This window comes from the organism of the source record quoted next, unplaced genomic scaffold (assembly GCF_019419815.1).
Source record: "Pyrus x bretschneideri cultivar Hongxiangsu unplaced genomic scaffold, Pyrus_bretschneideri_v1 Contig4, whole genome shotgun sequence".
In the NCBI taxonomy this organism is placed as follows: Eukaryota; Viridiplantae; Streptophyta; class Magnoliopsida; order Rosales; family Rosaceae; genus Pyrus; species Pyrus x bretschneideri.
In genome coordinates this window covers 4512619-4527033 of record NW_025999723.1, presented here as the reverse complement: position 1 = coordinate 4527033, position 14415 = coordinate 4512619, and the positions used below count along the sequence as shown (strand labels likewise).

General features: G+C 36.2%; 2 protein-coding genes across 5 annotated transcripts; both read left to right on the top strand.

The window, feature by feature from the left end:
- The first annotated feature begins 4322 nt into the window (after window positions 1-4322).
- On the top strand, window positions 4323-9980 carry LOC103953832 (potassium transporter 2). Of its 4 annotated transcripts, none has more exons than XM_018649057.2 (10): window positions 4323-4536; window positions 6123-6225; window positions 6427-6661; window positions 6747-6992; window positions 7078-7131; window positions 7284-7544; window positions 7829-7881; window positions 7976-8093; window positions 8337-8591; window positions 8740-9980. In XM_018649057.2, the coding sequence occupies exons 2-10, from the start codon at window positions 6187-6189 to the stop codon at window positions 9843-9845; spliced, it is 2367 nt and encodes a 788-aa protein (XP_018504573.1). In that variant the 5' UTR covers window positions 4323-4536; window positions 6123-6186; the 3' UTR covers window positions 9846-9980. The 4 variants fall into 4 exon arrangements, with proteins under 4 accessions (XP_018504573.1, XP_018504574.1, XP_018504575.1 ...); XM_018649058.2 differs by lacking the exon at window positions 4323-4536 and adding an exon at window positions 4925-5125; XM_018649059.2 differs by lacking the exon at window positions 4323-4536 and adding an exon at window positions 5428-5452.
- A 1243-nt stretch (window positions 9981-11223) lies between these two features.
- LOC103953747 lies at window positions 11224-13782 on the top strand. Its single transcript, XM_009365526.3, has 3 exons — window positions 11224-11532; window positions 12868-12931; window positions 13613-13782. The coding sequence occupies exons 1-3, from the start codon at window positions 11224-11226 to the stop codon at window positions 13780-13782; spliced, it is 543 nt and encodes a 180-aa protein (XP_009363801.1).
- Window positions 13783-14415: the final 633 nt, after the last annotated feature.

Genomic DNA, 14415 nt, shown 5'->3' with positions numbered 1-14415 from the left:
TGGAGGATAAGCAAATAATACATTAAAAAAAAAAAAAATATATATATATATATATATATTTAGGCAGACCCTTTATACACATGGATCCTCATTTTTTGAAAAAAAATAGAGATTAGGTGTGGGATCCACTCCACGTCGAATTTCAACGATCCGAAGTGTCTATTTTGTTAGTCTCGATTCATAGATCTTCATTGCAAAACTTCAATTCAATCCGAAACCATTTGCCAATTTAATTATCAAGATCAAATTTCATTGTTTCTTATATAACTAAGTATCCGTTCATTTCTTTGAACTCAATTAAATGTCTTAAATATTTCCTATTTGGCTAATATTTTGTAAGGATGATTTATGAGGTACAACTTGAAACATAGACAGTTCGGATCATTAAAATTCGATGTGGTGTGGACCCCACAACTAATCCCCATTTAAAAAAAAAAAAATGGGGATCCCTTCTCTTAAAGACTTCCTATATTTATTGCCCTTACCTTCTACTAACGGCTGGAAATGCTCTTAAGTTTTGACGTATTTTCTATAGTTTCTGTCACTTGGAATGAGTCGATGGCTCAAGGTATTGGATGTTGGTTCAATATGTTCGACCAAATTGGTTCAGTTACAAAATCGAATGAAATTGAGCGCTTACCAAATATACGACAAACTAAGTTGGTCAATATTGTCACTTAGTATTATGATCTAGTGGTATTTATCTTCACTTGTAAGTGAGAGTTTTTATGTTCGATTATCGCTAAAGGCGAATTTGAACCACATTATTGCCGGCCCATTGTGAGGCTAAGCTTACCCCTTCTTCCTTAGTGTAGATAATATTGTTTGTTCAAAAAAAAAAAAAATCGGTCAATATTTTTTATTTTATTTTTTGAAAAACCTAGATGGTATGTGAAAAAATAGGTCAATACGCTCAATTTAGTAAATTTTCAATTCAAAATTCCAGCACTACCTTAAAATACATTTCTTTTTCAACACAAACTAATTATGCAATACTTAAATCAATAGTTGTACATACAACCGATTAATATTTACGTTACCCAAATTAAGATCGACCTGAAGCAACCATGAAAATCAGTTCCCAATTTCATAATTTTCACAAGATCCCACGTTACGTATGCTTATTGGAGTCATGCACTTACTACACTGAAATAAATTTCAATTGAAGTAATAGTTCAAAGAATTAAATAACAATTTACCCATGTACTAAAACCCTAATACATATGATTATGTCAGTGCAAATTGAAATTTAATTAATTTATAAGAGTGCAATTATATCATCATGCTGAGTAATGAGCACTGTTTGGCGCACAGACAAAAATCTTAACAAAGGTTTTCCTTTCTGTATAAGCCAGCAAATTAAATAACATCTATCTTCTCTGCATGAGCTATCTCATGGTCCCTAGAAATAATTAACATACTGTGGTCAAAGGCATAACAAATTTTATCAAATCATACTTTTAAACCATTTTTCTGTTTACCAAAGAATAAAGAATTTAGAAGGAGTCGATTTACAAACGAGCTGATCTGAGCCAAGTTCGAGCATGAAAAAATCATTAATACTGAACTCAAGTATAATATTATGAGCCTTTTTCGAATAATATCACCTAACTTGAGCTTGAGCACTTTGCTACTCGATTCAGCTCGACTCGGCTTAGCTCGGCTCGTTTCGTTTGCACCTTTGCTAGTGCATGTCTCTACATCAACCTTATATGCGTTGGTCCGCAGGCCAACTTTTTTATGAAGCTTTATCTCTGTCCAGATTGGATGACATGACATTGACACCATGATGGTTCATGCACTAAATTAATAAATCAAAATCATGAGCATATGGCCTCACCACCTATTAAAGCGGTGCATGTCTCGCTTGTTCTTCTCCCTTTTCGACTCTCAATTGCCATCGATTCGTTGAAAAATGGGGATGAGGAAGTTGTTCAATCTTCTGTTCATTTTTCTTGTTCTTCTTCTGCCTATGGTTGCAACGATCAGGCACAGTAATAGCAAATATCAACCTCCGGGCGCCACGATTCTAAAAGCGTCGCGAAAGCGTTTGATTATGGAAGATTTTCCCGCAGAAGCTGATGATTACAATGGAAATGGTGGAGATAACGACTATTACAGACGGTACGGCGATGTTCCGAGCCCCGGTGTCGGTCACTGATCGATCGTGATGTGAGTTTGCTCTGATGTGCGTTTTAAATTTCTTTCAAGGGTTTTGTTTTCCTATATATATGTACCACCTTTTTTAGTACAGAGTGACATGTATATTTTCCCACTAGGAGGAGCTCCACATGAAGGATCTTGCTCTTTTATCGTGATAGGATAGTGACCTCGTGTATGAGTTCAATATGAGGACATTACTTATCCCGCTCCATAAACAGTAGAGCGAGATCCCTCTTAAGAAGGGTCTCGTGTATACATATACGAATTGCTTATTCTTTTCTAGTTAGGCTTGATTTTCTTCTTCTTCCCCTCTATATGTTTTGTAATATATCGTCTGCGAGTTCTTGGTGTCAAATTATATATACATGATGTCACAGATGTATATCCCAAATGTGTTGTATATGTAAGAAATACATTATTTTGTAATAAGAGAGTTTCTCGTGGAGCCTTGGAGTTTGTTGAAGCAACAATTTGTCTTACTTTAATTAGCTTATTCGATTACAACCAAACAAATTAAGGCTACATAGCCTTGGAGCTACAATAAAGACCTTGGAATTGTGTCCGTTGGATCTTTGACGCCATATTTTTTTGTTCGAGGTTACAGAATTTTACCTTGAAGAACACCAGAGTTTTAACGACCAAAGAAGAAAAAAAAAAAAATCTGTTATCCCACATCGACCAGTGGAGATGGGAATGTTCTGTTATCCCAACGATGATCAAATCGATTACAGTAGAATATGTAGATTCGATTTAGTGTACAAAAACACACTCACAGTATTAAAGTAAACTAAACCATTGTTAAACGGGTTGGATTGGACAGTTAATTATAATACTTGAGTGAACACTCATTATATGCTTGTTATCTATGTTTTTAATATGTTTTAATACTTTACAATATATGTCGTTCTGTTGTGGGGTAGACAACATCTAAATACTACTTATACTTAAAAAAATACATAATTGCATTGAGATACATAAATTGCAAAACAACAACCAATACTTTAATTTTTTTACTTATACTTTACATAAAGAGATAAGTTTTTCAATGACGAGTTTGACGTAGTTTTTTAGTCTTCTATACATATCATAATACTAAATAACAACACTTTTTAGAACATTGGTTATAATATGAGTGCCAATAAAGCGAATATTTCAAAAATGTAAATTATAAAATTGATATATATATATATACACACACACACACAAATTACAACAAGAATAAATTATTGATGCTACGTGTCGAGCATATTGCATTGAAGAATGAGGATCCTCTGCATGTTTTTTATCATGCAGCAATACCATACAAGGTTTTTTAATTTAACTTATCAAATAATTCGAATAGTCAAATTAAGATTTCAAATATTTTAAAAGAGTTTAGAAGATTGCTCCAATATTTTAAATCCTGTATGTAATTTTCTAGAAACAACTACGTCAAACTGGTCATTGAAAAACTTATCTATTTTCTAAAACCCATAACTTTGTAGATTAAAAAAAGTTTAAGACTCACTAAACCAGACGTTGATTACCATTTTTAATGTCTCATGTAGGATACGGCCAATACTTTAGTTTCCTTAAACAATTCTTAATTTCTTGGAACGGAATCAATCTTACCCACGTTCCACTTTGTTTAATTTTAATCATGTACATATATCATATAATATTGTCGCTTTACTGTTGAGTGAATAATATTGAGAGAAAAACATTCGAAATGGTCAGTTGGTCGACACACTTTTAAAATAGTTAATACGTTTTTTGTGAATCTACTTTTGAAATTAATCTTTAACAAGAATGAAAGTGAATCTTAAAAAAACATATTTTTAAAACTCATAATTTTTTTTTAAAAAAAATTTGTACATACTACGATCTGATAATATTTTTCTTCGTTTAGAAGTTTTTTTTTTTATTTTTTAAATCACTTTCAATCATTTAAAAAACATTTTGAAACGGATCTTTGATATGTAATGCACCCAAATCTGCCACGACTCACGGTCACAAGCTTTTCATTCCACTCAAACACACATCAAATGCATCCCCTATTGAACCGAATAAACATCCAAATCTTTAATCCATCTTTGTACCGCTTCAGTTTACTTGACAAAGCCTGCTAAACACCCAGTTGCCAGTTGCTGTCACCCCACTCAGGAAAAGTGTGAGGCTCGGCTCCAGCGCTTTCAAGTATAAAACTCATGTTTTCGCGAAAGGGTTTGTAGCTTAGTTGGTTAAGAGCGTTCAACCATGCACCGGAGGTCGTGATTTTGATTCCCGTTCTCTCGTTATGCTGTGTGAAAAGGAAGAAAAAAAAAAAAAAAAAAAAGCTCATTTTTTGTTCTGTGTCTGCAGATCTATGCTGATTTGCTGGTTTGAAAATCTTAGGTAATTTTAGTTTGTAATCTGTTTGTGTAAATGCGAGCTATATCTCATTTTCGTTTTGTTTTTTACTCCACTATTTTTCTCTGAGTCCTTGATATTCTAAATTACTGTAATTTACGAGATAGAAATTTGAACTTGAGTTAGATACATTGACTGCTAACTGCATAACTGCTAGATTTAAAGTTATTTAACTTATTTCCTTGAATTTCAAGCTCAAATTTTGATTGTATTGGTGGGTTAATTATAGTTAGAAAGGCAGTCTTCCAGAAAATAGCTGATGCAATCAAAATGTTGTTTAGCTAAAATGGAAAAAGGTCAAAGTGGGTCAGAAAACGGAAAAGTCCACAAAGGCCACTCCCAGTGGCTGATGGAAAATCTGAAATGACACAGCCTTTCAGCCCTTCATGTTGTATGTCTCTTCAAGGGTTGGGAAAAAGTTAGCTCCTTTGAGCTAGCATTAGCATGTTCAGAAGTACTTGATTTCACATGGGTTTGCCAATTGCCTGTAAATTTTGGTAGTCCTTGTTTGCAAAGATCTCTTTTTTCTCTGGCATTTGGGCAAATCTTACAAGTCTCTGGAAATTAATTTTTGGTATGCTCTTGTTTTTGTTTGTTGTTTTCTTCCGTTAGCTGCAAACCCTTTTGTTTATTTATTGAAAGAGTGACAGTTTACCTGTATTTTTGGGGAAAATTTGTAAAGACACAAGCTTTCATGGTTTACAAGCAAAAGAAAATGAAGGGTTTTAGCACTTATAAATGAAATTCTTTAAATAATCGAAGGTTGAGAGAGAGAGAGAGAGAGAGAGAGCGAGAGAGAGAGGGAAGTGATGAGATAGTGGCTATGAATCTGAGATGAATGGTCCTTGAAATCAGCTTTATTTGCGTGGGCACCAGTTGCCTGATCTTTCTTTTCTTTTGGGTACATGCAACGCTTCGTTACTGATTCACGTGACTATGCCTTTGTTTCCATTACTTTTATTTGGTCATCTGCTGATTTTCTCCAATTTCCATATGTTTTTCTTGTGACAAATGCAAAGTTTGTTCTATCAAAAAAACAAAAAAAAAAAACAAAAAAAAAAAAAAGGAAATGCAAAGTTTGATGTCACATGCACCACAGTTAAATTCAAGTTCATCTTTGCCCTATAGAATGTTGACAGCAAGGTCTCACTGTTTTTTTTCCTAACCCTACCAACCATGGAAGGTTGAGAAGGGTAAGACAACAGTGACAGCACCTGCATATAGAATGAATGAGGGTCCCTCACATTAATGTGACCTTTATCTGAAGAATTCTAGTGCAGCTGATCACCAATTCTTTTTTATTTTTTGGCTTTTGGGTTTTCATCCCTTTTGAGATTTCGTTCCTATCCTGGAAATTTGCAAAAGATTTCTCTGTCAGCTTTCAAAAATTTGGTGGGAATGTGATTGCAGGTATGAATGCCATGTGGGTTTATTGGAAAGTGTGTGAATATCTTCTTGAAAGTGTGATTGTTCATCCCATGAAATCTATAAAGCTGTGGATTTTAAATATTTGGATTTTGCAGAATCTGCACTTTGAGTTAACCAATGAAACCTGTACTGTTTCAATGCAGATCTGCAAATAACTGCTTCCAACTGAAGAAATCTAGCACTCAAAGTTGAAATTTTACCAGAGCCATGGATCTTGAGAGAATTAAGTGTTGGGACGCTTCAAAGGTTAGTGCTGTATCTTCATTGTGCTTCTGTTCATCAACCCTTTCGATGTTTCTGGCTGGTTGTGATGGTATAAGTCTATAAGCAAAACAATTTATGTTTTATAAAGTCGGTGAGTGATTTTACTTTAGCAGTTTGGTATGTTGAATGTTCCTAGAATCGACCCGAATTCTTAGAAGTTTGTATGGTGGACTGAATTTTCAGAAGGATTCTTGGAAGAATGTTATGCTCTTGGCCTACCAGAGCCTTGGAGTAGTGTATGGTGACCTGAGCATTTCCCCTCTCTATGTTTACAAGAGCGCATTTGCAGAAGACATTCAACATTCGGATACGAATGAAGAGATTTATGGTGTACTTTCTTTTGTCTTCTGGACTCTTACTTTAGTTCCGCTGGTCAAGTATGTCTTTATAGTCCTTCGAGCTGATGATAATGGAGAGGGTAAGTACTAAACAAGCAGTGTACAATGCGTATATCTTGTATAATTGTATTTAGGTTGTAACATTTGGTGCATGATTTTCTGCAGGTGGTACATTTGCACTGTATTCACTGATATGTAGGCACGCAAAAGTAAGCCTTCTCCCCAACCGCCAGCTTGCTGATGAGGCACTTTCTACTTATAAATTGGAGCACCACCCAGAGAAGGAAAAAAGTTCGAGGGTGAAAGTTGTACTCGAGAAGTGCAAGACCTTGCACACTGCCTTGCTAATTCTTGTTCTTCTTGGAACTTGTATGGTAATTGGCGATGGAGTGCTCACTCCAGCAATTTCAGGTAGAAGGCGTTTCGTTTTGAAGAATCAAAGATGTAGCAATCCCTTCTGGTTTGATGACTAATTCATGTCTATGCTTTATTTTAGTCTTTTCTGCGGTGTCTGGCCTGGAATTATCCATGTCCAAGGAGCATCACCAGTGTAAGCAGTCTCACTCGTACTCGATTTTCCATTTCCAGTCGATAGGAGCGTAGGATTAATCAATTATTGTTTTCTTAAGGTTTGTATATGGTGAAATGTCAACTTTAATTTGATTATACTGATGTACATAAATTTCACTTGCCAATTTTCAGATGCTGTGGTTCCAATTACTTGTTTCATATTGTTGTGTTTATTTGCACTTCAACACTATGGCACCCATCGAATCGGATTCCTTTTTGCACCAGTGGTGTTGGCATGGCTTCTGTGCATCAGTGCTCTTGGCTTGTATAATATAATCCACTGGAACCGGTATGTCTATCATGCTCTGTCTCCGTATTACATGTTCAAGTTCTTGAGGAAGACAAGGATAAGTGGCTGGATGTCTTTGGGTGGAATATTGCTGTGCATAACAGGTAACATCGGAAAATAATTATCATATTCCCCTATATACATCTTGTCATGTTGCTTGTCCTGCATATTGATGAGTTGTGGAAAATGTATTGCATAATGCATAAGTATGCCAGTGCGTGTCAGATCCAATATGGTAGCAGGCATTGAACATGGAATTCCAGAAAACCTGAACTGAAAATTTCACAGAACTGACATTCACATCCTGAAATAATTTGACGGTAAATGAATGCAGACGAAAAGAGAGAAACCAAGTAAATGCTAATGATATGTGTGACTATGTGTGCAGGCTCGGAGGCAATGTTTGCTGATCTTGGCCACTTCTCATATAATGCCATTCAGGTAATTCATACCGTCCTAGTAATGTCTTCTCTATGCATCGCAAATGCTGATTTGCACACTGATAACGGAAGTTGCAAACCCCTTCATTGTGCAGGTTGCTTTTACCTTTTTGGTTTATCCAGCTCTTATATTGGCATATATGGGGCAGGCTGCTTACTTATCGCAGCATCACCACAGCAGTCACCGGATCAGCTTTTATGTCTCGGTTCCAGGTACGTGTCATTATTGTTCTAAAGGCAGGAATATATCCAGCATCTGTAGAAATAGAATCAGATATGCTGCTACTTGAGAATTGGATGATTTAGTTTGCACTGTACTACGAGGAGTTCTAGGATTCATACAGCGGTGGTTTCTAGGATTCATGCCGTAATCTTTTAGGATAGCTATTATACTGTAATTGTCTACTTTATATATTTGTTATGGAAGATGTATCAGCTCTTCATTTTTTGGGACAGAAACTGTGAGATGGCCCGTGCTTGTACTAGCCATTCTTGCTTCTGTTGTGGGAAGCCAAGCAATCATCAGCGGAACATTTTCTATCATAAACCAGAGCCAATCATTAAGTTGTTTTCCGAGAGTCAAGGTCGTCCACACTTCTGACAAGGTACATGGCCAGATATACATTCCCGAGATCAATTGGATGCTCATGATCCTCTGCATTGCAGTGACCATTGGATTTAGAGACACAAAACACCTAGGAAATGCTTCTGGTAAGTTACCCTTACATATTTTGCTAGCTAGGACTATAAATTGGATCTTAAAGCCTGCTAAATTTCAAGACACGAATGCATCCAAGAGGAAGATAATTAATCACTTTTGTTGCTTGAAGTACAAAGCGGTCGTTATTTTTTATTGCAGGGCTAGCAGTGGTGACGGTTATGTTGGTTACCACATGCCTCACCTCCTTGGTGATTGTCATTTGTTGGCACAAGCCACCTATTGTAGCCCTTTGCTTCCTAATCTTCTTTGGCTCCATTGAATTGCTCTACTTCTCAGCTTCGCTCACCAAGTTCCGAGAGGGTGCCTGGCTTCCCATCCTTCTTGCGCTGTTCCTCATGACTATCATGTTTGTATGGCACTATGCAACCATCAAGAAGTATGAATATGACCTCCACAACAAGGTTTCATTAGACTGGCTTCTAGCTTTGGGTCCAAGCCTGGGAATCGCTCGGGTCCCTGGCATTGGCCTAGTGTTCACAGATCTCACCTCCGGCATTCCTGCTAACTTCTCCCGCTTTGTAACCAACCTCCCTGCTTTCCACCGCGTCTTAGTTTTCGTGTGTGTAAAATCAGTCCCTGTCCCTTATGTGCCACCTGCTGAGCGTTACTTGGTGGGTCGCGTTGGTCCTGCAGCTCATCGGTCCTACAGGTGCATTGTTCGTTATGGATACCGTGATGTCCATCAAGATGTTGACTCCTTTGAGACAGAACTAGTTGAAAGGCTGGGTGATTTCATCCGATATGACTGGTGTCGAACACAGAGAACTAGCTCCTGCACTGAGGATAATGCATCAAGGTCTACTGACACAAGCGAGTGTAGACTAGCTGTCATTGGAACAGTAGCATTTTCTGGTGCATCAGCTTATGAGATGGAGGAGACTCTACCAGCAAGTGTATCTGTTGGTTTCCCAACTGTAGAAAGCATAACAGACGTTATTGAGATGGAACTGGTTGAAAGAAGAGTGAGGTTTGCCATCGACGAGGAGTCTCAGCCCGACACCCAGCCTGAGAATACAACGCTGATACGCGAAGAGCTTGGGGATCTCTACGCAGCTCAAGAGGCTGGGACTGCATTTATACTTGGGCACTCACACGTTAAAGCGAAGCAAGGCTCGTCGTTTATGAAGAGATTCGCCATTAACTTCGGTTATAACTGCCTGAGGAGGAATTGCCGGGGGCCAGACGTGGCGCTGAAGGTCCCGCCGGCGTCTCTTCTCGAGGTTGGCATGGTTTATATTGTGTAGACCAGACGGACATGTTACCTACCGAAATAGCTTTGTCTTTGTTTCACTCATGTCATAGTCTCATTGATGAAATTGGCTACCAGAAAGTTGTAAAGGTTACTCTTTTCTTGAGTGGATATGAGGCTTGACCCGTTATGATTTTGTGCCATTTCTAATTTTTATCAACATTAAAGTGTTTTGTCCGAAGCATTTTTATTAGAAACACGTTAAGCTTATTTGCTTGTATGCCCCTTTTTTATGAAATTTTACTTTTATCCCGAACTTGTAACTGTATGACTATGGCTCTTGTGGTTTATATCTTGACCTACGTAACCTCCTCGTCAAGTTGATTGGAAAAAATTGTAAACGAATGTATATCTGACCCAAAACCGATGCCCTTGTTCCACATCATTCTACATAAGTATAGAAATTACAAACTTAATTATATTCTTAGCACAGAGGCCTATATATACAAATACAATCATGTATACTTGGCGGACAAGTAAGGATCTTTACAAATCAGGAATACAATCAAAATTAGATTACAATATTAATTCATAAACCTTAGGATAGAAGGTTTTCTTGGACAAGAATGACTCGATCACTAGCTCAGCAGGTAATACAAGATTGAAGATGGATGCGAAGAATATTTGAAACCTCTCCAGGAGGCAAGAAGTTTGGCCCAAACACACATTTTTCGAATGAAAGAGACTGATAACATGATTGCCAAGTCACTTAATACAAACTCATTTGTGAGATCTAAGAAAGCCTTTTGAGAGTCGACAAGTTTGGATTGTAGAAGAAGATACTGTTGTTTAGATAGACCCTTTGTCAAGAGATCTGCAAGTTGATCCAAGGACGGAATGAAATGAACTTTGTGACCTGTGAGTGCCAAACTTAACACGTTCACGAACAAAATGATAATCGAACTCAATATGCTTTCTATGAACATAAAAACATCGGGTTGACTGCAATGTACGTAGTACTGAATTATCACAGAAAAATTAAGTGGGCAAAACTAATGAGTTTCTTGTTTTACTTTATAAAATAAGATAATGTAGAACACGAGATGGAAGCACCAAAAGTAAAATCACACAGTGACAGTTGTCAGTTCTGGGAGGAAAATGAGACTTTCTTTAAAGCAAGGGGCACATAAACAAAACCTTGGTTTTTTATTGGCCATCAGTTTAAGATTCTATAAGATACTTCATGTTTGGATAGAATGACTGCTATGATAAATAGCCACGTAGTATTATACAAACCACCAGGACTTTTGAGTGGCATTCATGCCATGCGTTCACCACAACTAGCCATTATTTAATCCTCCAAACGGGCAAAATGTTTCAATCATTCACAAAAAACCCTCCAACCAAACGGAGAACAACCAATTAATCCAGACATGGGAGTACTAATAAGAACACTTCCTCTGAGCTCTCCGCATAGAAATTTTGCTTCTAATTTTGGAGCTGCAGAGAGATTGCCAAACAGTGGATTCATCAGCAGGAGCTCCTCCTCTCAGTTTAGAGTGCTGGCCAAAACAGAGAAGGGGGAGAAGGAGGAAGAACCAAAGAAGGAAACCAAACAGTCTTTCTTCAGCAGTGTGACAGAAGCACTTGATTTTTCTCAGACCAGGTCTGCAGAGGATGCTATGCTTATTGAAGAAGCTAGGGATGCCACTAAATCTGGAGAGAGAATGTCCAGACAACAGGTATAAATTAATCACTTTGATTCATGACCTCCCTCGATTTCCATCTCAACTTTCAATTTGGTTTTGAGCTTTTTAATTTTTTGTAACTTGCAATTTGCCCCCACCGTCACGTTTATCACATTTACTATTAGTTTCTAGGGATAATTTGATATAGATCCAATTTTGTGAGCCATTACTATAATTAGTCCATTGCATTGAAATAGGTCCAATAATTGATATTCCACGTAAGCTTATTTATAATTTGTACCATATTTATCCCTTAGACTTATAAATTGTCGTAAATATTCAAAATTTCTTAATTATATCTTTATTTGTGATTTAACTAATCCCTTAATTGTAGGATTAGTTATAGCAATAAAATCTCAACCCCCAGTCTGTTTCATCCCTCTTTTTTTTTCCTTCTTCTAAACAATTTCCTTTGTTAGATCATGGAATCAATCATCCTCTTTCTTCTATCATATTTCATGGGTGATATTTTGTATTCCTCCCTCCAAATTCTTTCATGACAATTTCAGTTTTTACATAGCTTTCACAATTTTTTTACATATTCGTTCGGCAATACAGTATCAATTGCAAGCAATAATACAGTATCATGCATTTATATTTGCTCTATTATATTTTTGTGCGTATCATAAAGGTAAACTGAAACTTAGTATTTGTTCCTTTTTTTTGTTTAGTATTTGTTCGTTTAATAGAGGTATATTATATCATATTTCTATTCTAATGTTCTGCCATGGAGGTTCAGCATTTTTCTTCCTATACAATAGGTAGTTTATTTTTATTTTGTTGGTAGATTATATCTGTTTTGTAGGTATAAAGCATTTTTCTTCCTATACAATAGGTAGTTTATTTTTGTTTTGTAGGTAGATTACATATGTTTTGTTGATATAAAGTATTTTTCTTCCTATACAATAGGTAGTTACTAAATTATATCGGTTTTGTAGGTAAACATCATTAGGTGGTTACTAGATAATATTTTAGTTAGTATTTAAATATTCAAAATTAAAAACTGAATAAATGATACAAAAATTAAAGAATTTAAATATTTTTATCTAAAAGGGCAAAATTAGTATAAAAATATGTAATTGGATAACTGGACTTAGTTAAAAAACTACCTTTGTTTTTGGACCTAGATCGAAAAGCCCCTAGTTTCTATCATTTGAACGGCAAATTGGCGCATTCAACGAAATTAAAAAGCTCATTACCAAATTGAAAAATCAGCGGACAAATTCGAATAACACATTAAGTTTAGGATGGATTTTTATTTTTTTATTTATTAATTAAACCAGAATGCTTATGTGAGATTGCTGATAGATTTTTCTTATTTTCATGCAGTATGGGGCTTTGAGAAGGAAAATTGGAGGGACATACAAGGATTTCTTCAAAGACTATGTTGAGGGTATGTAGCATTAGCAATTTCAAACATTCATATATTTTCTGCAAAGAAATTTAGAAATATACGCACAAATAAAACAGATTACAAGCTTTTGATTAGACGAGAACTAGATGGACAATAAATAGATAATAAAACTACTATAAACCTTAGTCTATATACAACTTATTGTATGTTTAGCGTGTCTAAATTCTACTTTTATTAAAAGGTTGTAGCCAGTTCATATGTGTGTTTCATCATATTTTTTGTTTTCGGTGATGTTTTTTTTGTTTTTCTCTTCATGGGTTTTGGCTTCGTCCTCGCGTTTGTATTCTTTTATTTTTGCTTTTCTTTATTTAATAAATTTTGGAGATAGGGGACTGGGTCGTTATATTAGGGAGTTAGCCAATTTTAATTGCTCTTAGCAGAAAAAAAGAAAAAAAGAAAGTACCCTACTTGTAGAGATTAGAGCGGGAAGAAAGTAGCCTACTTGTAGTTGATAACTAATCCTAGGGCCTTGGTCCTCTCTTTCCACCTTGTGCGGGTTTAGAGAGTAAGACTTCTACTATTGTAGTCCAACGACCGAACCTTAGGTAGTTCGACTTGCCTATCCATTATCATTCTTTCAATAATAAAAAAAATGTGTATTTATAAAAATTATTGAAATGATTTTCCTAATTTGGATAATTGTTCTTGACTTGGTACCAGTGGATGGGCAATATGTGGAGGATGGCTGGGTGGACAAGACTTGCAAGGTTTGCAAGAAAGACACGGGTGGCGAGGCCAGGCAAGTGGACAAGCTTGGAAGATATGTTCATGTAGCCTGTTTGGAGAAATCAAAATCCGGCAATTTTTTCACCAGACTTTTCTCCGGATGATTTGTTAAGGGATAATTAGGCTCAGCACTTTGCTCTGTACATCTCAGAGATATGCCAGAGAACGCCTAAACTGGCGATGTGGTGTCGTTTTCAGATACGAAAATATATTATTTCAGTGCTGGATACATAGACGATTTGAGGACTTCTGTTTCAATTTGTTTAACTGTGATTTATGGCCATTTATAAATGAAATTATGCAGTTATGTAACAGTTTAAGAACCAAATGGATACGTATACGATACGGATAGCACGACCAACCAAACCTATATATGTACGTTCGACAAAGAAAACCCAAATAGGTATATATTACCTACGTTTTACATTCGTTCCTTCTTGGATTTAACCGCGGCTTAGGCCATGCATAGTGGGACTGTCGGAACTCTAGGTTTCTGAGGTGCATGATTTAGGGCCTCAAAAATACATTTGAAGATTTAGGGAAGTTTTAGGCTTTTAGTAGTTTAGGTTTTCCTGGTTTGAGTTGGAAAACCTAAACTACCAAAAACCAAAAAGGAAAACTTTTACCCACTACTACAAAATGGGATATCACTGGCGGTTTAAAACTGACAAGAAACACCAGTTACTGTCAGATATTTGGTAAAAATCCGACATTAAATCGTATAATGTCGGATAGAG